General features: G+C 41.9%; 1 protein-coding gene across 4 annotated transcripts in view; it reads left to right on the top strand.

Annotated features, from left to right (window-relative positions):
• The first annotated feature begins 373 nt into the window (after positions 1-373).
• NEDD1 (NEDD1 gamma-tubulin ring complex targeting factor) overlaps positions 374-24,058 on the top strand; it is a 57,714-nt gene continuing 34,029 nt past the window's right edge. The window contains exons 1-8 of one of the 4 annotated variants that reach the window (XM_073327474.2): positions 374-457; positions 2,560-2,711; positions 5,202-5,293; positions 7,334-7,450; positions 9,682-9,822; positions 18,038-18,267; positions 18,843-19,044; positions 22,862-23,054. In XM_073327474.2, the coding sequence (XP_073183575.1) occupies positions 2,576-2,711; positions 5,202-5,293; positions 7,334-7,450; positions 9,682-9,822; positions 18,038-18,267; positions 18,843-19,044; positions 22,862-23,054 (1,111 nt within the window). In that variant the 5' untranslated portion in view covers positions 374-457; positions 2,560-2,575. Of the gene's footprint in view, positions 458-552; positions 703-2,559; positions 2,712-5,201; positions 5,294-7,333; positions 7,451-9,681; positions 9,823-18,037; positions 18,268-18,842; positions 19,045-22,861; positions 23,055-24,058 lie in introns of those variants that run through there. The other 3 variants (XM_073327476.2, XM_073327475.2, XR_012156706.2) reach the window with 3 other exon arrangements.

The following is a 24,058-nucleotide window of genomic DNA, read 5'->3' as shown; positions in this document are numbered from 1 at the left end:
ACCCCTCCGTCTGTCTGTGGGTCCGCCTGCACCCGCGTCTGCCTGTCGGTGCACACCTGTGACACGTGCCTGTCCCTGCCCGCCCGGCTCTGCACACGTGGAACCCTGCAGAGGCGGGAGTTAGGGGCCGCTTCCCTCTCTGTCCCCCGGAGCGGCACGGCCTGCAGCCCCCACAGCGGACGCCACTCCCCCGCTTCCCTGCCCTTGCTCTGGAGCCGGCCGCCACGTGCAGCCCAGACCCAACTGCGTCCCGTCAGGCGCCGCCCCGCTGCTGGACCTGTAAGGGAACGCGAACGCGCTCTAACCCTTTTGCCCTCTCTGGGCCGCCGTAGACGGAGTCGGCGGGGGGAGCGGGCTCGCGGTGGCTGTTGGGATGGGCTGTTAAGTTGCAAGAGGCGCGGAAATTCCGCTGTCGCTGCCCGGCGCCTGGGGAGAAGCGGTGGGCGGGCGCTTGCAGGTAAGTGTCTCGCGGGGCCCGCTGCCGTTAGCCACGCTCATTGGCTGGAACCGTGAGTCGGACCCTGTAGGGGACTCTGAGCCGGGGTGCCCCAGCCAATCGGAAAGGGCCGCGGGGCGGGGTCTGAGTGTGGTCGGGCCAGGTGCCTGTTACCTGGGCAGCGGCCCCCTCCCGCTGAGCCGGGCGGGCCGCCTCCCCCGGTCAGTCCCCTCTGCCGTCCGCAGTGGCCATCGGTTCGCCGGCAGGTGAAAGCCCCGGGGGATGGGGGAGCACGAGCGAAGTTCCCGGGGCAGCCGGGGGCTGCAGCCTCTTTTAACCCTGAAAATCCGGCCTCCCGCGGTCCCAGGGTGGCGCGCGGCGTGCTAGAAACCCGCCCCAGGCCCGGTGGGGTGGGGGGCCGAGACCTGCACGCCGAGGGCGTCGCTTAAATGTCACGGCGGGTGGAGTTTGCAGACTTGGAAAACTGGCACCGTTCAGCCTTCACCCGCCGAACTTTGTGAAAGGCTGGAGCCAACTGGGTTGAGATTTAGGCCTGATCTAGATCTAAAAATTATATCCACCTACTTAAGGCGCTGAGGCTGTGAAAAATGTCAGACCTAACCCCTGATGTAGACAGACTCAGCTAGATCAAGGGAAGAATTCTCCCATCGATCTAGCCCCTACTGCTCTGAGGGAGAAATCCCTGCCAGTGATGTAGGAAGAGTCTACAGCACTATGGGGCTACAGCCGCAGCAGCCTAGCTGTGCCCCTTTAGCACTGACGTACCCTCCGATTGTGAGAGTTTGGTTCTGGTATTCCAGGTGGGCCTATCTCTAGTAGAAATTAGAAGAGGAATTTGATATAATCAGTAAAACTCAGGAGGGATTATTGCTGTGGCAGGGATAACTGAAGGAAAGCACATGCTAGTTATCAAATTGTGGAAGTATTGTTTCATTTACAGGAAAAAGCTTTGAGATCTCCATTGGCTAATAATAATTTGCTTTCATAGCATCTTCCATTTAGAAAGACCAAATAGCAGTTTGCACGCTTAACAGATATACACAATTTCCAGTATTAAAAAGACCACCACTCTCCCTCTCTTATGATGAAGTGCAGCCCCATATTGGGTGAAATCCAGCAGCAGTTAAACAATACACAGCAACACTTCATTATGCGCGTGCGCGCACACACACAAGTTTAGGCTAATCAGGGGAAAAGGATATGAAATTCAGTTAAAACTACAGGGAAAAGTTTAAGTAGGCAGAGTACATCAATTGCCAGTTTGCTGTGCTAGGGAACCTTAAATGAGTACAAGTGTCATGGGGCTTGGTCTTATGTCTGTCTGTCTGTCTTTTTTTTTTCCTTCCATATTTTGCATGTGTGGATTTTTTTAAAAATAATTTGAATCAAGTTAAAGTATCAGTTTGTTTAGGCACAACAACCAAAGATCATATGGAAATGTTTCTATAACAAATCAAAAAAGAAAATGCTAGTGCATAAATTGGTGAAAAGAAAACTGATTATAAACAAAAGTGAAACTGAGTAGTCTGTTTTTATTGTGGAAGTTGAATGTAGTACAAAACCAAACAGCATTGATAGTGACAATAAATTAGAAACTTCAAACTCTTTTGAATGATCTGTGTTACTAAAACCACAGTTTCAGATTTTCCCCCATCTCTTTATATGATCTGGGATGGGGGAGGCACTGGAGTGCTTACAGTTTAAACTTCCAATCCTTGCTGGAACAATTCATTTATTTTAGCCTGAATAGCTCCATCTGCTGTTTCTCAAAACAGGTCTCTGAAAATACTCATGGTTCAGAATGAAGCTGTTATGAACTCAAAGAATTAAGCATTTAAAAGAGGGTGGGTGGGGGAATTTACTATCTGTAGTGCTTCAATCTGAACAGTTATGAGTTATCAGCCAGTCAGATTTAATATCACAGGCTACAAATTCCATCTTTTTGACTGTTTGTATAACGTCAGCTTGATGCTTTAATTTGTCATTTTTTTAATTAAGGAAATCTTGTAAGTAACTGTGGATGGAATCCTTCCCTTTAATTTACAAGGTGAACTGGAGCTGACTTTTTTTCCCCCATGCTTTTTTTTTTTTTTTTTTTTAAGACCTATAGGTGCAGCCATGCAGGAAAGCATCCGTTTTGCTTCATCAGGAGATGATATTAAAATTTGGGACTCCTCATCTATAACAGTGGTGGAGCAGTTCAACCCACATACTTCGCATTCAGTCAACTCACTATGTTGGGGCAATAATAATATCCTTTACTGTGTCAGTTTGGTACTGTATCTGTGCATTTCTGTAAAGCTCTATTGAACTTCTGGATTAAAGTATATGTAAATATCAGTTTTCATTTAGTCTTGATTTGAAGAACTGCTTTTTTAGTTTTAGGCAGAGTTTGTCCTCTGATGCAGAAACTATTTAGAGTTGAGGAATAAAATGAGATGTTTAGATCAGTGATACTCAGACTGAGGCCTGCGAGCCACAAGTGGCTCTTTAATGTGTGTCTTGTGGCTCTTTGCAGCACATGATTTTAAAACACAGTGTGATTTTAATTATTAACCAATCAGGATGCTTTTATTATGTTAACCAATTGTAGTTGATAAAATACTTGGTCAATCATTTTGCTGTGAGAATAAAAGTACATATTTAATAAAAACAAAATATTTCCCCTGTCATACTGTTTAAATATGAATATATAGTACTATAGTAAATGAAACGATGAATTCACACTACTGTGGCTCTTTTGGGTCCTGAACCCCTGAGGTTTGAATTGTGTGTGTGTGTGAGAGAGATGAGGCAAAGGTTACAGTAACGAAGGTGTGGATGAGGATTTTAGTAGTAGAGATTGAGGAAAGACTGACTAAAATAGTGCAAATACTAAACAAGAGCTCTGAAGGGATATAGTCAACTTGAATTCTAGACGGTTTAAAACAAAATTAAAGTATTTTAGTTACTACATCTGTCTCTGAATCCCTCTGCCAGTCTTCATGGGATTTTTACAACAAGGTTTTCCTAATTTTTTTAAAATATTTTTGTCCTTTGTTTCTGTATGAAAGGTAGATATAAGCAAAAAGGGAAATTGTGGGGGAAATCATGAAAGTGCCTGTGTGCAAGTGCTGTCAAATACACAAAGCAAACCGGAAAAAATATTTAAGTCCCTTAATCTAAGATGGTGTTTGTAACAATAATACATGATAAAAATCATACTTCTGCGTGCAAGTTTAAGTTGAGTTAACTCAGTGTCAGAACTAGGGAATGACTTGTCCCCCTTCTTCCCACATCCCTAATGCCATATGTGTGCACTTTTTCAGATGGCAGAGGTTTAATTTTCTTTAATTAAGAGGAGAGGTTTAATTTTCTTGGGTTACAAATCCAGCTAACTAGATTTGTATTTGTTTACTTCAGATACTAATCCTCATATCCACTGCCCTGGAGATGACTATAAGAGGGACACGTGTCTCAGAGGGGATAGTTACTCTGGTTATTTCAAGTTTGAGGAGTGGGGCACTCTGCACTCCTTGGGGTGGGGTGGAGGGGGAAAAGTGCTATACTTCTCCCATTTCCACCCACCTTGATCCTGTGTATTTTATCCCTCTACTCATCGATCATCTTCCCTGCAAATGCTCTGAGAGAAGAGCATAGTGGTGAATGCCATCTTGTATATCTGTTTTATGTCAAAGGCTGTTCTTACTATTTTGTATGCCCGAGCTGTTAAAAAGAGTTTTGTTATGCTATCGCTAGTGAAGATAAACTTTAACTCCAGTTGCATCTTTATTTGCTCCAGACTATATTTTGTCCTTAATAAGCTACTATGGGTGACAAAAGACTTATTGGCATTGTGGTCATAACAACTGCAACTGTTGCTAATGTGCTCTGGTGTTAGTTAAGCCCCCAAAAGGGCTCTATTTTGAGTTTTTTCTTCATTCAAAAGGTTTAGGTAAAGCTTATTTCATATTAAAATTAACTGTGGGATAATGATAAATCTCCCTTTCACAATACTTGTACTGTAATCTGATTCTGCTTATTATCGTGTATGCAACATATATCTAAAATAGTCATTTTCATAATTCTAAACACAAAATAACTTTTTATTAGAAGTATTGTATGGTTTTCCTTATCTAGAAGACCACTGGAAACTAAACCATAGTAACCTGTGCTATATTCTAGGAACAGCACACTGAATTGGATTTTTTGGCATGAAGTGGTGTTTTCTCTAGATTTATAAGCTTACTAACGGTAACAAACATTGATTGGAATTTTGCTTAATGGTAGATGGAGGCTAAAAGAAGTGAGGGAGAAAATGTTGTGGGGATAGATGGGAGAGAAATATTGACAGGGTAGACAGGCTAGCGGGGTGGAGATTTAACCAACAAAAATAATCCAAATACCCCCCTCCACCCCCCCCCACACGCACCCCGCCAAATTTGCCTTGGTTTTTTGTTAGGGTTGGGGGGCAGTGGCATCATGTAGGAGAATCTACTTCAGGAAAAGGCAAACTATTTACATAACAGCTGCTTAATGAAATTCCCTAAAAGAGAATCAGGAGCAAGGAACCTCACTCCATATCTTTTTATTCCCCCCCTCAAAGAGCAGAGTTTCAAAGCAACTATGTCATTTCAAGGTATAGTACTTTTTAAGCCAATCTATTGAACAGATACAATGATGGGTAGTACCTACACTTGCTTGCCAGCAGCTGTACAGAGTTTTATGATCTATATTCTATGGTCCTTAACTCCCAATTCAGATAATTTTCTGGTCACTGCGTCTACCATTGGTGATAAAATAGTTGTTTCAAGCTGTAAGGGTAAAGCTGTTCCACTTTTTGAACTAGCTGAAGGGGTAAGTATAACTTGTGGCTTTGTTTTTTCTGTCTTGTATTTGCATTATGTCTGCTCTGCTCACTTTTTTTACAACTTTATTAGATACCACTTATAATCAAGTACTGTTAAGGTTATGACACACAATGCCAAGTGTCAGAAAATTGAGCAATATATATATATAGCAGGGGTGGTCAACCTGTGGCTCCGGAGCCACATGTGGCTTTTCAGAAGTCAATATGCAGCTCCTTGTATAGGCACCAACTCCAGGGCTGGAGCTACAGGTGCCAACTTTCCAGTGTGCCGGGGGATGCTCTCTGCTGAGCCTCTCCCCTCTGCTAGAGGCCCTGACCCCACTCCACCCCTTCCCCCCCCTCTGAGTCTGTGTGCCCTCACTCCTCCCCCTTCCCCTCCCCGAGCCTCCCGCAAGCCATGAAACAGCTGATAAGGAGGTGTGGGGGGACGATCATCAGCGGGGCTGCTGGTGGGTGGGAGAAGCTGGGAGCGAGTGGGGGAAGCTTCTGGGGGGCTGCTGACATATTACTGAGGCTCTTTGGCAATGTACATTGGTAAATTCTGGCTCCTTCTCAGGCTCATGTTGGCCACCCCGATATATAGTGTTGAGCTTGTTGCCACTTTATTAACTTGAGTTCAATGGGACAACACAATGTATCGTTGGGTTACATTAGGTCAGTAAATGCTACCTAGTTGCAGGAGCAGAAAATGAGACTTAAACTTTGTTCTTAAATTTTTGCTGGGTTGTCATAACTATAGCCTCTTTTAAGTGTGTGTGTGTGAAATCACTCGATTTTTGTAACAAGTGTTCGATCCCATCCCATATACATTATAAAACTTACTATACCAGGGAGAGGGACCCACTTATAGAGTAATACTCTGACATGGCTGCTTGAGTAAACTGTGTTGGAGTGCTAACTTGTTATAATCGGGTTCCGAACTACTGTAGCTTTTATAATCATAGGACTGGAAGGGACCTCTCGAGGACTTCTAGTCCAGTCCCCTGTACTCGAGGCAGGACTAAGTATTATCTCTCTAGACAATCCCTGACAGGTGCTCTTAAAAACCACTGATGAAGATTCCACAGTGACCCGAAGAAATTTATTCCAGTGTTTAACTACCTGGATGGGAAGTTTTTCCAAATGTCCAACTGAAACCGGCCTTGCTGAAATTAAGCTATCCTCACAGGTTAAAGAGAACAATTTTTTCCCCTTGTCCTTGTAACAGCCTTTTACGTACTTGAAAACTGTTATCATATTCCCCCTCAGTTTTCTCTTCTCCAGACTAAACAAATCCAATTTTTCTATCTTTAATCATTTTTTGTTGCTCTCCTGTGGACTTTCCCAGACCCAAGAACTTCAAAGTGAATCTTTAATAATAATAATTAATAATAATAAATAATAAAAAAGTTCTGTCTTCAGTGTAGGTCTGTCATTGAGAGTGGCTTTTTTGTTTTGTTTTGTTTTTTTCAAATTCAGTGCTGCAGTGATTATTTTAAAAAAGAAGCACTTTGTGGAATTGGAAGACTTGCAACTATAATATTCTCTGTAATGTTTAAAGAATATGAACTTGGAGACCTAGACAGCTTTGCAGTGTCTTTTTAAGGAATTTGTTTTTGAAAGTCTTATCCCATTTGTGCACAGTAGCTATTGTGTGAGACTAGAAATGTATGGCCTCACTTCTGGAGCTATATTGTATAGGGAAAATGCTTATTGAAATAAAGGAAACTGAGGTTGTGGCAACATAAACAGGAAAGAGGAAAAAGTGGAGTGAGAGGTTTGAGCCCATATGATGGGTTTAATATTTAAGTAACATACTTAGAGTCCTGTCTGACTAATTCTCACATATATAAGTAATCGTTGCGTGCACCAATAGTTTCATTGAAGTCAGTGGGACTGATTGTGTTAGTAAAGATTAAGCTCTTGAGCATTTACATGATATTTTATTTATAAATAATATGTGGGGGGTGTAGAGCGAGAGAGCAGGTGGACGGACGGACTGACTGACTGCAATAATAAACATTTCTTATGCCTATTTTCTTTACCAGGCAAAACAGACATGTGTGAGCTTAAATTCCAGTTCTATGCATATTGTCAGTGGAGGCCTTGATAACACTGTTAATATCTGGGATTTAAAGTCTAGAAGACTACATCGATGCCTTAAGGTAACTATTTTTTCTTTTGGCTCTGATAGTTGACAGGGAAAAAAAAAGTAGATCCCATATTTTCTAGCTTTTGTTGACCATCTTGAATGTATACTTTCTAGTTTTGAGCTAGCAAACAAGATACTATTTACCACCCTGATCCTGTGTAGACTCTCATATGCTTAATTTCATGCTCTATAAGCAGCTCTGTTGAAATCAGGGACGCTACTCATAGGGCCTAAAGTTAAGCACACGTGTAAGTCTCTGCAGGATCAAGGTCAGAATAACAAACTTTGTGATTTCAAAATGTTTTAAGTGCGATTTTCATATTGGAAGAAACTGGCAAATAGCCACGTTCTAAAAACAAATCATTTCAGAAACTGCACTTTCTATTATTATTCCTGCCCTACTACAGCCTTGATCCTGCAAATACAAAAGGACATACATAACTTCAGATATGTGCTTAACTTTATGCATGTATAGAAGTGTTGTCAGGATTGGTACCTTCATTGAGCAAAGGTACGTGTTAGAGAGGTCATTTTGCGCCCCGCTTCCCCCCCCCCCCCCCCCCGTTACCAGTCCATTTTGGATTCTCAGTCCTACAGTGAAACCATTATACAAAAAAACCTGTGATAGTCTCATTTATTTCCATGACATCTTATGGATCTGCAGTAATATGAACTCCATAATTAAGGATGTAACTTGTTTTTTTTTTTTTTTTACCACACTTGTTTCCCTTTTCCTACCCCCTCCACTGTCAAAAAAAAAAAAAAAAAAAAAAAGTCAGGTTAATTAACTAAGATGTTTTGTCATTATGAATATTTGTTTGAAAATGAGTTTTTATTTTTGCAATTAAATAAGCCACTGCTCAAAAAACAACTCATTCTACCAACTCCAAATTTGTTTTATTTATCTGTACTTTTGTTTGCAGCTAGAGCTTCTAGGCAGTAGAGGTTGGCAAGGAAAAAGGCTGCATGGCTGACTGCTGAAGTCACTTGCTAAGGGCTTTATAATATCTGTAGAGTCTAACGTCCGCACTTTTCTTGAAAACCTTTTGAGTCTTTCAAGCTAGTCTGCATGCATCATAAAGTCTGTCCGGGCAGGCATGTCTTAAATCTGTGAACATAATTTTTGAAGTAACTTTGGCTTGGGTCTTGCAAATGAGAAGCCAAGATGAAATAAAAGACACAACCTATGATAGGTTTCAGAGTAGCAGCCGTGTTGGTCTGTATTTGCAAAAAGAAAAGGAATACTTGTGGCACCTTAGAGATTAACAAATTTATTTGAGCATAAGCTTTTGTGAGTTTTCTTTTTACAATCTATGGTGTAATCTTAATTCTGGATGTGGGGGTGAAGTTCCCCAGAGTAGGAATATTAATAACTTTTTATTATCAGCTATAAAATTAAATTATAAATTAAATTATAAAATTAAAGACACATGGTATTAAGATTTTAATTAAGAAAAGCCACAACAATCAGGGAAGTTTTGCCAGATTTTCAAATCATAGTTAAGGTTCTGCTGCATCCTTAACTCTAATTCCATATCAGTGCCAGTCATCCATCCACCAAGCCCTTTAAAAATGTACTGCTATAGGTGAAACCTAAAAATGATTTTTCCTGACTTTCAGACTTTTATAACTGCAGTATTGTAAGAAGTTTTTCTTTCCGGGTAATGGATACAGGTTTCAAACTTATACTTTTTGGGCTGGGAATATGATACCTGGATGTTTTAGTTTAATGTACAAAGACAGGATGATGCCTTCACTGCCAAAGAGAGAACTGTTGAGCAAATATGTTCAATAACACTAAAGCTACTGAAGGGGGAAATTTGATAAAAGTAGACTGCTCTTAATATAACTTTGTTAAACTGGCAGTTGTCCCTGAAAGATTTTACTTTGATATTTATGCGTGCTAGAGGTCTTTACATTATATAATTAACATACTGTTGATACCCTAATGAAGAATGTGTTGGGTTTTATAAAAGAACCTTCTGAAAATTCTAATCAGGTGTCGAGTAAATCAAAGTTCCCAGTTTTTGTTACACTAGCATGAAAATCCAAGTTGTTTGGGTGATGCTTTTTGAATGCCCAAGTTAAACCTGAAATAATTCTGTAAAAAGTCAGCTTCAGGCTTTTGTTTTGCCTCTTCTGTAACAAAGATGAAGTATTTCTATAATAGCACAGAAAAAACATTTCGTCTTCCACTAGAATATTCTTCAGCACTCAGTTTTAGTTTGTTTCTTTCTCTTTCAGGATCATAAAGATGAAGTAACTTGTGTAACATTTAATTGGAATGATGGCTACATTGCTTCTGGATCTATGAGTGGTGAAATTATTCTGCATAATGTTACTACCAATTTATCGAGCACTCCCTTTGGTCATGGTAGCAGTCAGGTACAGTATATGTATGGTGAAGTAGTAACTTCCTTGGGTATGGAGTTTAATCTTAGATTATTGAATATTTTACACTACTGTAAAATGGTGAACTTTTGTTCTGTAAAATTTTAGGTTTGTAAGTCATAAATGTGAATTTAAAAATGTGTTGAGAACTCTTGTTGCTTATTGGTATTAATCAGCATAGTCTTTAGTAAGAGTAATATTTTAAGATTATGAAACTACTAACCTACCATTTCCTTTCTGGAAATTTTATAAATATATTGATGGGGATAAGAATGGAGGCTTTCAGTTCTATTCCAGTTTGGAATGGAAGGCAGTAGAATGTGAAGAGTCAAAACTGGACAAGTTTGAAGTACACTTCTACTCAATGATTGTTTCTTTGGTTTGTTTTGTTTGTTTGTAAAAAGTTGTTATGGGTATTCATATTGGCTTCAGTACCTCCAGATTAAATTTGCTCAATTTGTAAGAAATATAGAAAAAACATCAGCCAGATGGGGCAGAATATAACTCTGTATTTTGAATTTAGCGAACATTCTGATACTCAAGTCCGAATAGAATTTTGTCCGTTCTGCACAGCTCTTCAAAAGGAGTAAAAATAAAATGTGTTTCTATTTGTGTGTAGATAGGACTGAATACACGTAGGGTGAAGTTCATCCCTGTGGAAAGAGCCAATGCAAGGCCTATGCACCACTTAAAGGACCCAGCTGTAGACTCTCATTTCTGCAGGCTTACAGAAATTGGAAAACTGGGAGATTTCTTTCGGGAAATCCCCCTCATGTAAGTTTCTCCTGTGAAAAATTATCAGCAGAATGACTCTTCGCCACCCGCAATGTAGCCTTTGGTGTAGCGAGATTACACTGAATAAAGGTAGAGACTAACTACGGCAGTGGTTTTCAAACTGTGGGTCGCGACCCAGTACTGGGTCGCGGAATGGAAGGCACTGGGTTGTGTTGGCTCTGGTCAGCACCACCGACCAGGCCGTTAAAAGTCCCGTTGGCGGTGCTGCCCATCTAAGGCAGGTTAGTTCCCACCTTTTCTGACACTCTGCTGTGTCCCGGAAGTGGCCAGCAGCAAGTCTGGCTCCTAGGCAGGGGGCCATGGGACTCTGTGCCCTGCCCCTGCCCCTGCCCCGAGCACCGGCTCCACACTCCCATTGGCTGGGAGCTGGGGGGGAGGTGTCTGTACCTGTGGGTGAGAGCCACGCAGAGCTGCTTGCACGCTTCCACCTAGAAGCTGGACCTGCTCCTGGCCACTTCTGGGGCACAGCGTGGTCTGCAGTGCCAGGACAGGCAGGAAGCCCGGCTTAGCACCCCTGCTGACCCGCTGACTGGGAGTCACCTGAGGTAACCCCGTGCCCCAATCTCCTGCCCCAGCCGTGAGCCCCCTTCCAAACCCAGAGACCCTTCCTGCACCCCAAACCCCTCATCCCCGGCCTCAGGCCAGAGCCCCCGCTCACACCCTAGAGCACTCATTCCCAGCCCCACTCCGTAGCCCTCACCCCCGCACCCTAACCCTCTACCCCGGCCCTGAGTCCCTCCCAAACCCCTCATCCCTAACTCTGTTGGGTCATGAGCATTAACAATTTTCTTCAATTGGGTTGCCAGAAAAAAAGTTTGAAAACCACTGGCCTGGGGGATGGACAAAATTGGCACTTCTGCCACGCTGCCCTACTCATGGCATTTGCTGATTCCCAGTGTCTCCGTAGCACCAGTGAAGTGGTGGCTCGGCTGCTTTCAGCTGTTGCAGCAGGTCTTTCACCTCCCTTTTGTGCTGGCATAGAGCTGGAAGCAGTCCTCATGTCTAACACTGAACATGCATCACTTAATGAAGATCTAATACGATTTTTCACGGGGGAAAAAGGTAGTGTTTTATAAACATTGGGGTGAAGGAAACTACATAAAATCATTTTTTAAAAAAAAGTTCAGTTTCTAGTGTTGTGGTGTCTTCAATGCATCATTATCATCTACCATTTATATTCATGCAGAATTGTCCTTAATACTCAGTTTGCTTTTTAAAAAAGCAATTCAGCTATAGAGCTAGTAAATTTGTCATACTTGAGCTGTATAGATAGCTCATCTTGGGGATTATTTTTGGAAGTTATTTATGGACAGTGTGTAGTCATTAAGACCATAACAGTGAAAACAACAGGAAATGTGGATTTGAGAACCAGTGACAAGCAGCTGGAAAACTTTCAGCTGGGTTACACTGTTAAAGTGGTGTTTTCAGTAGGTGCCAAATTGATAAGCCTTTATTGTAGCTGCTATTTATTCAGGTATATTTTAACTTTTCACTGAAGAGAGATCAGATTGTTTTTCCAATGCTTGAGGATGATTAGCAATAATACAGTGAATAGCCATTTTCTTGATAGAGATGAAATCAAGAGCTCTGACAACTAGACTGGAAGATGGCTATAGATATTGTTGGTGCTACATGAAGGTACTTGCATACATATAGCTAGTACTCTTTCTCACTAAGGGGCCTATAATATTTTCTAATGAGGTACTGTGATGGGTACTTGATTGCTGTGTTTTTGTGTCAAAATGGAATTGTTTGGGAATTATGTAACATGGTAGCTATTTAGATTTTCAGTTTATCTGCATATAGTGCATCTTTTAAAATCTTTTTGCTCCTATATACCTACTAGTTTTATTTTTGGTTTGGATTTTCATTGGAACTTGTAGAGAATTGCAGAATTATACAGTTATATTATTATTTAAACATACATATAGTGCTCTTACCGAGCTTAAAAAGACAGTGCCTACTCACATAATTAGACACTTGGACTACAAATTCTTGAAGGGTGAACTTTCCAGGGTAAACAGTGTATTGTGCCTCTTGATTCTGGCACAGGTCCTTTGGCTTAGCTAAGGAGGGGTGACCCTTATTAAGGGGAAAGAACTGCAGAGAGTTAAGCATCTTTGTTGTGAAGCTGAGGCCGGACTAACTTTATAAAAGTGACTTGTCTTTGCCTGATTCAGCAAAATGGAATGTAATCTCTTGACCAGTTAATTTCTGAAATTATATAGGCTCTATATTTAGTAGCGTAGCCCATGGTCATAATGCTTTCAGTGATATGAAAAATGTGCATTTCACCTAAGAATTGTCCTGTTAATTGTGACTGTAAATTCACATCTACGTGCATTAATAGAATTAAGTTCTTGTACTGGGTTGTATGTTCTTGCACTAAGCTGTATGTAGACCATCTACTCCTAGAGTCTTCAACTGCTGTTTTAGATTTTATTAACACTACTAGATTTTATCTGTTTGCTGTGTGAGAATGTATTGAAGTCTGTTTCAAAAGAAAACATTTGTTCAAATCTTGAATGCCTAGCACTGTTCTCCCAGCAACTGGGTTAGTTTAGCTGTTTGAGCAGCTGGTGATCTCTGAAGGTATGTGATGGCTTCTATTCTTTTCATATACTGAAACGATAATCATGAGCTCCACAGCCACTAACTTTATCTACCTTATTTGTCCCCTTTCTGAGGCTGTCCATTGGGATATGGAAGAAATTAGTTTATTCACTGATATTGTGTAACTGCATAAGGCTAATAAATAAGGCTAGAATAGTTTTGGCTTTGGGGTATTTTTTCTCCCCTATTTAATTCTGTAACTATATTATTTGTATTTTTTTCCCCCTTTGGTAAGTTTTCTTCCAAGGTTGGCTAATTACTAAGAGGTGAGGTTTTGGTTTTTAATTTGTATGCTAAACTCTTGAGTTATGGTTAGGGTGTTTTTTGTTGTGGTTTTGGCAGTGGGTTATGAGCCAACATTTTTCTAACACACACGTTTCCTGTTGGCTGCCTTGGCCAAAGAGTCCAGAGATAAAATGTGCTTGGGCTTGAATGACCCTTTCTTCGACAAAGACCCTCTGTTTCAGTCAGAGCTGGGGCATAATGGTGTGGGGAAGCCTGCGCGGTGACAGCCTGTAGTGCACTGGGTTTTTTTGTGGCTCCATAGAGGACTTTATTTTCTGTTTCTATCAATCTAGTGCCTTGCACTAGTAATACGTTTCTGCAAGCCCTCCATGTACAGAGCTCCCTAAAGTCAGTGGGAGTTGCATCCACCTGGATACCACAATTTACTTCATACTTCACTTTTTTTTTTTTAGGGGTTCAGTCTTGGGGCTTGGCCCTCTTCTGTGCATCCTAACTGCAGAAATGTTTTTTCCAAAGGGGAACTGCTGGGTGCTCAGCACTCTAGAAATCATTTAGCCTCTTATTCAGAAGCATAACTGGGCACTCTGGCCCCAGTTCAGCGAGTTATTTCAACATTTGCCTAACTTGACTTAATGTTAGGCACATGGTTATTATTAATAAGTGTCTTCATAGATTTCAAGGCTAGATGGAACCATTAGGACTAGTGTCACCTCTTGTATTAAAAAAAAGTTCACAGAATTTCACCAGATTATTTCTGCATGGAAGCACATAACTTTTTGTTGAGCTCAAGTATGTCATTTAGAAAGCTGTTTAAAGTCTTCAAGTGATGGAGAATCCATTACATCCTTAGCTGAACTCTAATTACCCTCACTATTAACAAATTTGTGCCTTATTTCTAGATTGAATTTGTCTATCTTCAACCTCCAGCCACTGGATCTTATGTTTTTGTCTGCTATATTAAAGAAGCTTTACTATCAGGGCTGAATGGGGCAATAGTTTTTTAAAGTCTTGGCAGTAGAACTTGCCAAGCCCTAAGGTAGATGATGGCAAGTGAAGTTCATTGTTGATAAATACAAAGTAATGCACACTGGAGAGAAAAATGAAACTATTCACATAACTTACCTGACTCTGTATTAACTGTATCAACTGCGGAAGGGGACCTGGACATCACTGTAGACAGCTCACTGAAGGACCTCAGTTCAATGTACATCTGCACCCTCCAAAAAAAAAAAAAAAAAAGCAAGATGCTAGGATGTATAAGGGATGGGATGGAGAATGTTATATAAATCAGTGGTGCAGCCTCACCTGGAATACTATGTGCAGTTTTGGGCACCCTATTTTAAAAATGAGATTATAGAATTAGTAAGGGTTCTGTCAAGGGGTTACAAATGATCACAGGTATGGAAAAACTCTCTTTTGAAGAGAGACTGAAAAAATTGAAATTCTGTATCTTAGAAAGGAAATGAATAAGAGGGGATATGATAAAGGCATATAAAATAACAACTGGTATAGAGAGAGGTAGGTTGGGAGTACTTATAATTCCTAACACGACAAAGATTAAATTCAACATCATATCTTAGAATGAGAAAGGGCCAACAAAAGTAACACTAGAAACACCTTACATTTAAAGTTTTGGCATTCCATTATAGCTTTATTACAAGAAAAGTCTTTCAGATATTGAACAGTCTGCAGAGCTGTTGTGAGGACTCTCTGGAGCGATGACATACAATTAGAATTTAAGAATCTTATCAAAACAGGCATGGCTTCAGAAAGACTGGAGCTTGTTTTTCATTTTAAATAAATTGGAAACTATACAGGCAATTGGATTTAGTGTAACGGAAAACAGGAATTGACATACTGGATCAGAGCTGCAGATCATCTAGTCCGGTGTCCTGTCTCCAACAGTGATCAGCACCCAATTCTTCTGAGGAAGGTTCAAGACACCCCACAGCAGACAGATGTGGAATAACCTGACCCGCTTTTTAAACTCACCTCCTAATCTCCAATAACTGAAATTAGCCTAAACCAGAGGTTCTCAATCTGTTTACCATTGTGGGCCATATATCCATGTAATAAAGCTATAATGGAATGCCAAAACTTTAAATGTAAGGGGTTTCTAGTGTTACTTTTGTTGGCCCTTTCTCATTCTAAGATATGATGTTGAATTTAATCTTTGTCGTGTTAGGAATTATAAGTAAAGTGTTGATAGCTAGGATGCATCATATGTGGTGCAGGCTATAACACCTTAATTCAGATTGCGTCATGATTAAGACCCTGTCTTCAGTGGCTTATAACTTGGCCAGACTGTAATTGTTAGGGTGAAATTTTCCATGTTGGGTGTCTGCCACAGGCTGAATACTTTTCGAAAGTTTCAGATATAATTGTTCAGCTGTTTCAGAGAATGATTAGGGGAAAATACACTGCTTTGCCCATGCTTGAAACTAAAAATCTCCCATGCAGGGGCGTGCACTGGAATAAAAATTTGCCTGCTTTTGGAGGGGTACTTTCTGTGCCCCCCGGGCTGGAGGAGCTAGCTCTGTCCCCCACCCCAGGGCCGGAGGAGCTGGCTCTGCCCCCTTTCCCTGTGGTCCCAGGGCTGGTGGAGCTCACTCTCTTCTGGCAGCTGGAGGAGCTGGATGTCCCTGACCTGGGGGAGTTCTGTGTTCCTGCTGATTGAGGGAGTAGAGGGGGGGGTGCCCCTGCTTGCCCACTCTTGCACACACCCTTGCTCCTGTACTTACTACTGTCTCATTGAAAAGCTCTTGTACCTCTGTGCTTTGGAGCAGGGACCTGAACTTTGACTTGGTGGGGAGGTCACACTAGTGTCAGGGATGTGTCTCTTGCTGTTTGAAGGAAAACTTGTCCAGATTAGAGCTTCTGAAAATGAGTTCATGCTTAGAGACTTGTTGGTATCTTTGGCCAGTTTAACTGCCTAACTATGTCTGCATTGAATATGCTTGAGCCCAGGGCTGTAGGAGCTAAGCAGGACTTCCCTGTAATTGCTCCTCTTGGCTGCTGTGAGGCCAGGAGACAGGGCTGTTTATGCTTTCCCTGCTAGTGCCTAAGCAGGAAGCTGCCTAACTCAATAGCAGATGGGTAAGGAAGAGAAGGAGGGGGAAGAGTTGTACTGGGGAGGGAGGGATAGAGGGAGGGTAGAAGGATAGGAGCAGGAGAGGAGAGGGACAGGAGCAGAATGAAACAGAAGATGAGGGGAGATGAGTTGTGCAAAGGTAGAAGATAGGAGTGGGGGAAGGATGAACATGGGCAGGAGCATAGGCGTGTGGGGGCAGGAGCTGGAGAGGGAGGGATAGGAGCAGAAGGGCAGAAGGGATGGGGCAGAAGGGTCTAACCACTAGAACACCCTTCCCTACAGAACCTGCCTCACACCCCATCCCTGTCTAGTGGCAGGACAACACAGAAGATAACCCAAGCCTGTATCAAACCTATCTACCTCTTTATGTGACCCTGCTACCACTAGAGGGGCATAGAGCACCACATGAGTAGGTGTGAATTACACACTCAGATCCCAAGCTTTGTTTCCATAAGAAAGAGACACTCTCTGTGTGACTTCTACATCTGAACACAAAATGGCAACTGTCTTTACAGCAGCAAAGTGAGTTCTCTCCATTTTAAAGAGACAGTACTCAGAAAGCTGATGGACATCACATTCACCACTCCAGAGCAAAGACTTAAAATCATGCACTAACTCATTCACTTATGAGGTCACTGGGTGGTGGTGGGGGAACTTTGCATGCAAAATTAGAAGACAAACAGGATATGCCTTGGTCAACTTAATTTCCTCAGTTATCATATTTACACTAATGTATAGTGCCCACATTGTGTCCTTGGACATCAATAGTAAAAATATTCAGCCAAGTCTTCTCCCCCTAGATTACAAATGCTGTGTCACATGCTAGCTGTAACTTCCTCTTCTTCATCATGTTTTACCAAATTACGTCCACATCACTGTGGTATATTTAAAAAGTCCAACACTCTTGGTAAGGTAGCAAGTAGTAAAAGTATAATATTGCTTTTCACTTGTCTAGACACAGTCTCCATAGACTAACTGATGCCTTATAGTTAACTGTATGATACAAGCATTTTTAAAAGTTTCCTTTAATTATAAGGGTAATTGGCATAAAATCAGGAAACTTTTCTCAAGAGTTTCTGCTGCTGCTTCCTTAACCCTCACTTTTTGACTGTGGTGTAAGCTGAGCAGCACAGTGGTCAGGAAGGAATTTTCACTTCACACATACTGCATTGCAATACTGACCAAATGCACTATCGGTGTGTAGTTTTTTTGTTTTGTTTTTTTGTTTTTAAAGCCGCCTTCCTTTGAAGCATCATGTCTAAGAAACATGATGTCAGTCTATTGACTTATGGCTTGTTAAATTAAGTCAGCTTTTGCCATCCTAATTCAGATGACTTTTTTTTTTTGGTCTGAATGATTTAGACTTGTTTAACCTCTACTTTATATGTGGATGTATTGTATGCATGTAACTTCTTAATAATTTTAAGTTAATAGTGCATTATGCATGTTTGGTTTATTTTACAGCCTATTCGACACTTGAAATATTCTTCCTTTAAGAAGTCTTTATTGGGCAGTGTGTCTGACAGTGGAACTGTGACGTTGTGGGATGTAAATAGTCAAAATCCATACCATAATTTTGAAAATGCTCACAAAGCTCCAGCCTCAGAAATCTGCTTTTCTCCTGTCAATGAGTTGCTACTTGTAACCATAGGTTTGGATAAAAGGATCATTCTCTATGACACTTCAAGTAAAAAGTAAGGATTATATAATTTATGGTAAACATTATCTATCAGTGGATTGTATGGGAATTTGACTCAATTCTTGTAACGTCAAGAAGTACATTTATCTGTGATTAGAGGTTGTTAGTGTTTGTTTTAAAGTCAGACCGTATTAAGAATGATAGCTTCTAGATTGAATTCTCTAGAAAATAGTCGCAAAAAGAAAAGGAGTACTTGTGGCACCTTAGAGACTAACCAATTTATTTGAGCATGAGCTTTCGTGAGCTACAGTGGTTGTGCTCCTGTTAAATTCCTTTTTAGGGTATATATAATATCTTGCTAATATGTAAGTGTACAAGCTTCACTAAAGGCTTGATCCAGTGCCCACTGAAGTCAATAGGAGCCTTTCCACTGCCTTAAGTAGGTATTTGATCAGTTCCTAGAAGAACAGATATATTGTAAATCTGTAGTTGAATTACAAAAGTCTGTGTTATATAGTTTGCTGTAATTCTTCAGTGCTGTTTTGAAAGTCTAATAAAAAGAGTGACTTGACTTGAAAAGTATTTTAAATAATTAATTATAACATCTTCCTATATTTCTCCTGTCTGAAGACTACTGAGAACTCTGGTAGCTGAATCTCCTCTGACAGCAGTAGATTTTATGCCTGATGGCACTACCCTGGCTATTGGCTCTTCCCGTGGAAAAATTTACCATTATGATCTAAGAAAGCTGACATCACCGGTAAAAACAGTCAGTGCTCACAAAACCTCTGTGAAGTGTATACGCCTTCAGTACAGTAGCACTTGTTCAAAGGTAAAACATTTCCTCCTTATCACGCAGACTTAGGTTAATAAAAGGAAACCATTAACTTGAAGTCTTCTAAAGAAATATGTATACTGAACTGTCAATGTATTACAGGTATCAACATAAAGGAGAATCAGATACGTCAACTGAGCAAGAGAAATTGTATAGAAAACAAACATTAATTGTATACATTGTCCTTTTAATTTTCTTCTCATTCTTAAATACAGTTTCAGCATTGCTAGTTGTCTTGTGTAACATGAGTGAAGTTTTAGTCTTAGGCCTGGTCTACACTGTGGTGCGGGGGGTTGATCTAAGTTATGCAGTTTCAGCTACGTGAATAATGTAGCTGAAGTCAATGTACTTAGATCTACTGACCGCAGTGCCTTCGCTGTGGTGAGTCGATTGCTGCCACTCCCCCGTCGACTCTGCCTGCGCCTCTTGCGGCGGTGGATTACAGGAGTCGACGGGAGAGCGCTCGGGGGAGGTCGATTTTATCACGTCTAGACACGACACGATAAATCCCCCCCCAACCCCCCCACGATCGATCGCTGCCAACTGATCCAGCAGGTAGTATAGACATACCCTTAAACTCTTTTTGGGTGTGGCTATAGTGCTGTTCTGGGCCTCCGCTTCACCCAAGGGGGAGTCCTGTGACACGTCAATGTCATTCTTAGGGTATGTCTACACTTGGAGTGGGATGTGTGATTTCCATCTTGCATAGACATACTCATGTTAGCTGTCACTGAGCTAGCATGCTAAAAATAGAAGTGTAGCTGGGGTAGCATGGTGAGTGGTTGCACGGGCTACCCATCTTGAGTTCAAACCCCCCTGAATCCCATGGGTACGTACTGTGACAGAGTTCTGTTACCAATCTGCCTGAGGCATCAGGTGATGAGGCTGAGGCCACAGGATCGTTTGTGGGGGGATGACAAAACATACCAAGTGTCTAAGTTTTAAAGCTTTATTGATAAAATAATAAAATAACAGCTGAGAGTGCGGGGGAGGGTCCCCACAATACTCAGGAAGGAAGAAAGCATTAGTGCCCTAAACCACTTTCGTACTCACACCCGCACTACCTGAGGCTGGCCAAGCGTGGGTGTAACATAAGAAGAAGAGGGGGAGGGGTGGGCGGGAGTTCTTGTCCTGTGCACGGGTCATCCAGGATCTGCTGTGATCTCCGATTTTCCTTAGCTTCCAGGAGGGTTTTAAGTCCTGGGGTTTCTTGGGGGCGTCTCCTTCAGAGACCTTTGCTCCCCATACTCTGTGTACCAGTCCAAACCAGCCTTCCGTGGCTTCTTCATCTTTCCCAAAACACACCGGTTTCAGGGCTGTGAGACTGTTTTGTTTGTCCCTGGCTGGCCTTTGCCATCTTGCTTCTTTTCGCGGCCTCTGCAGTTCGTTCAACAACTCTCCTTTCTCACGGCTGGTTGGGGGGGTTGGACCCCGCCCCCTTCTGTCTTGGCAGGTAGTAGCTGGCCTTGGGCTGGAGTCAGCCTCTTATCTTTGGGTTTAGCTGGAACATCAAGTTAACCTGTGTTTTGGGTTGTTATTTTTCCTTCTTTCCTCCCTCTTCCCAGCCTTTTGCAACCTGCAAAGGAACTTTTCAGTCCACACTCACACCTTTGACCCTCCCCAAAATGCTTTGCGATGCTTGCAGCAGCGTTAGCAACATGCAGTGCTGATCGGCCTTCCCAGGGAACCCCCTGAGGGGGGTCATGGGGGTGTGACAGTACACGGCATGCCTAGCCCACGCCACCAATCACTGCTGCCCATGCTACCATGGCTACACGACTGCTTTTAGTGCACTAGCATGATGAGAGCTAGTGCAAGTATGTCTGTGTGACCTGGGAATCGCTCCCCCAGCTCCTAGTGTAAACATACCCTTAGAGTCCCCAGGCTTCAGCATCCCAGTTTCTCACTGTGACTCTGCCCTTTTAGTTTGCTCCCTACAGACGTTTTCTCTCCAGGGAGCTTTATAATCAGAAAATGTTGACTTGTGTTGCTGCAAACCTTTACCAAACCAAGTATTGTTTATTAGTCAACAGGAACAGTGTATTAGGGAAATAAGGTAAATTAACAGAGAAGGCCTAGACTCATGAATCATAGAATATCAGGGTTGGAAGGGACCTCAGGAGGTCATCTAGTCCAACCCCCTGCTCAAAGCAGGACCAATCCCCAATTAAATCATCCCGGCCAGGGCTTTGTCAAGCCTGACCTTAAAAACTTCTAAGGAAGGGGATTCCGCCACCTCCCTAGGCAACGCATTCCAGTGTTTCACCACCCTCCTAGTGAACAAGTTTTTCCTACTATCCAACCTAAACCTCCCCCACTGCAACTTGAGACCATTACTCCTTGTCCTGTCCTCTCCTACCACTGAGAATAGTCTAGAACCATCCTCTCTGGAACCTCAGTACTCTCAGGTAGTTGAAAGCAGCTATCGAATCCCCCCTCATTCTTCTCTTCTGCAGACTAAACAATCCCAGTTCCCTCAGCCTCTCCTAATAAGTCATGTGTTCCAGACCCCTAATCATTTTTGTTGCCCTTCGCTGGACTTTCTCCAATTTTTCCACATCCTTCTTGTAGTGTAGGGCCCAAAACTGGACACCATACTCCAGATGAGGCCTCACCAATGTCTAATAGAGGGGGACGATCACATCCCTCGATCTGCTCGCTATGCCCCTACTTATAGATCCCAAAATGCCATTGGCCTTCTTGGCAACAAGGGCACACTGCTGACTCATATCCAGCTTCTCGTCCACTGTCACCCCTAGGTCCTTTTCCGCAGAACTGCTGCCTAGCCATTCGGTCCCTAGTCTGTAGCTGTGCATTGGGTTCTTCCGTCCTAAGTGCAGGACCCTGCACTTATCCTTATTGAACCTCATCAGATTTCTTTTGGCCCAATCCTCCAATTTGTCTAGGTCCCTCTGTATCCTATCCCTGCCCTCCAGCATATCTACCACTCCTCCCAGTTTAGTATCATCCGCAAATTTGCTGAGAGTGCAATCCACACCATCCTCCAGATCATTTATGAAGATATTGAACAAAACCAGCCCCAGGACCAACCCCTGGGGCACTCCACTTGACACCGGCTGCCAACTAGACATGGAGCCATTGATCACTACCGGTTGAGCCTAATCTAAACTTGAATCTAATCAAACTTTATTCTCTCCTTGCACGTTTTGGATAAGTTCCACACAGGCCAGATATTTCTGTTCCTGGCCTGGCAGAGACAGTCAGCCTCTGCAACATTTTTCTCTTTTTACCTCAGTCCGAGACTTATCTTGAACTGCTCCTGCCACTTACCTCTGCCCTCTCTCTCTGCTGGGGTCTTTAATGGTTTTGTGTCCCTGTTGAGCCTAGTCTTAGACCTTGGGAAAATAAACCTGCTACTCTGTCTGGAGCTAGGCTGTGGGCATTTCCCTATTAAATGGCTTCTTCGTGGGTCCATTAAGGACCGTCAGTATTCTTTCTGGAGGTATTTTATCTCTGCTATTGTCCATTTCCTGTTTGTTTCCCACTAACAGCCTCCTTTGATTTAACTCCATGCAGTCAAGCACAGTAATAGCAAGCAGGTAAAATGAGGCACACACAATATTAATAGAAATAGTACAGAAATCTCCCACATTCTCCACATTTGCTTTAAGACCTCTGATTCCCTACTTGTAATCAGAAACTGAGAGGTTATATTTGTTTAGACCAATTTCTTGCAATTTAAACATTTTGTGAAACTTGTCCATATTTTGAACAGGAAAAAAGAATTTGTGTATTTTTTTTTTCCTTTAAGTTGGAGCACTAATAACCTCTCAAATTTGCTGTTTCTCTTCAGTCCAGCTTTAATAAATGTTCTTCAAATAAACCACCATCCAGAAGAACAGATGTTAAAGTGAATAGCAATGTTGGAGGAATTCAGAATACTGGCATCATCAAAAGTCTTACCTCTAACCCACCAATTACAGTGTCACCCCAGCCCATGTCAACAATTGAGAGTAAAGGAGCAGATGTTGTTCAGGACAAAACAGGTAAGGAATCTGTTTTTTAGAATAGGAAATTATCTGAGTTTGTGGAAAAAAGATCTTGGAGCAATACTTCTCATGCTTTGGCCGCCTTGCAGTATGAAAGTTCACAAGTCATTATGTCACTGTGAAATATTATTTTTATATGTTTGTGTTTATAATTGGATTCAACTGCCTTGACCATGAGACTATCCTTTCTCTTCCCGCAGTTCCCTACCTCATTCACCACATGCCTTCAAACCGCTGCAACAAATCAGGAAGGTATTGACCAACAACAGCCCCATTGCTAGATAACCTTAATTCAATCCCAAACTGGGTCCGTCCTGTGCACTGAATGAGGCAGACATCCTTTTGGGGGGGGGGGGGGGGAGAAACAGTATGAGATCATGTAATTGAAGGCTGTATCCTATAGCATACACACAAGGAAGTCAAATTAAGGCCACAGGCAACATTAATTCTAACATTTTATAAGTTTTTTAACTTCACAACCTTAATTTTCTTTTTATTGTAGGGTTTTTATTATAATATTTAGCTTAGTACAGGAAGTGCCCGTTTTGCCCATTTACATTGTTAGTGATACAGGCAGTGTTAAACCCCAAAACAAAAGAATGTAAAAGTTTTCTAGCCTACTTAGGGCTTGTCTAGACTAACAGTTAGTCCATGGCAAGCTGGGTTGTAAATCTACCTCTCACTGTCTATGTAGACCCTACTGCTGCTCACTAAAAGTTCCCTAGTGTGCTTTGATGTACATCACTTTGAAACAAGAATAGATCAAAGCAAGCTAGGGAATTTTTAGTGCACAGCAGCAGGATCCCTGTGGACAATTAGTGAGAGGTAGATTTACACCACAGCTTGTTGCGCACCAACAGCTAGTCTAGACAAACCTGCAGTATAATAGGTATGGTGATATGTTTTTCCATAAAATTGGGAGCAGCCACAATTTAATCACCATTATGTCAACCCTAAAACTGCACGTTCTTATCATAGAATAGCTATATATGAGCTGAAGG

The sequence above is a fragment of the Lepidochelys kempii genome, chromosome 1 (assembly GCF_965140285.1).
Source record: "Lepidochelys kempii isolate rLepKem1 chromosome 1, rLepKem1.hap1, whole genome shotgun sequence".
In the NCBI taxonomy this organism is placed as follows: Eukaryota; Metazoa; Chordata; order Testudines; family Cheloniidae; genus Lepidochelys; species Lepidochelys kempii.
This window is presented reverse-complemented; position numbering and strand designations above follow the sequence as displayed.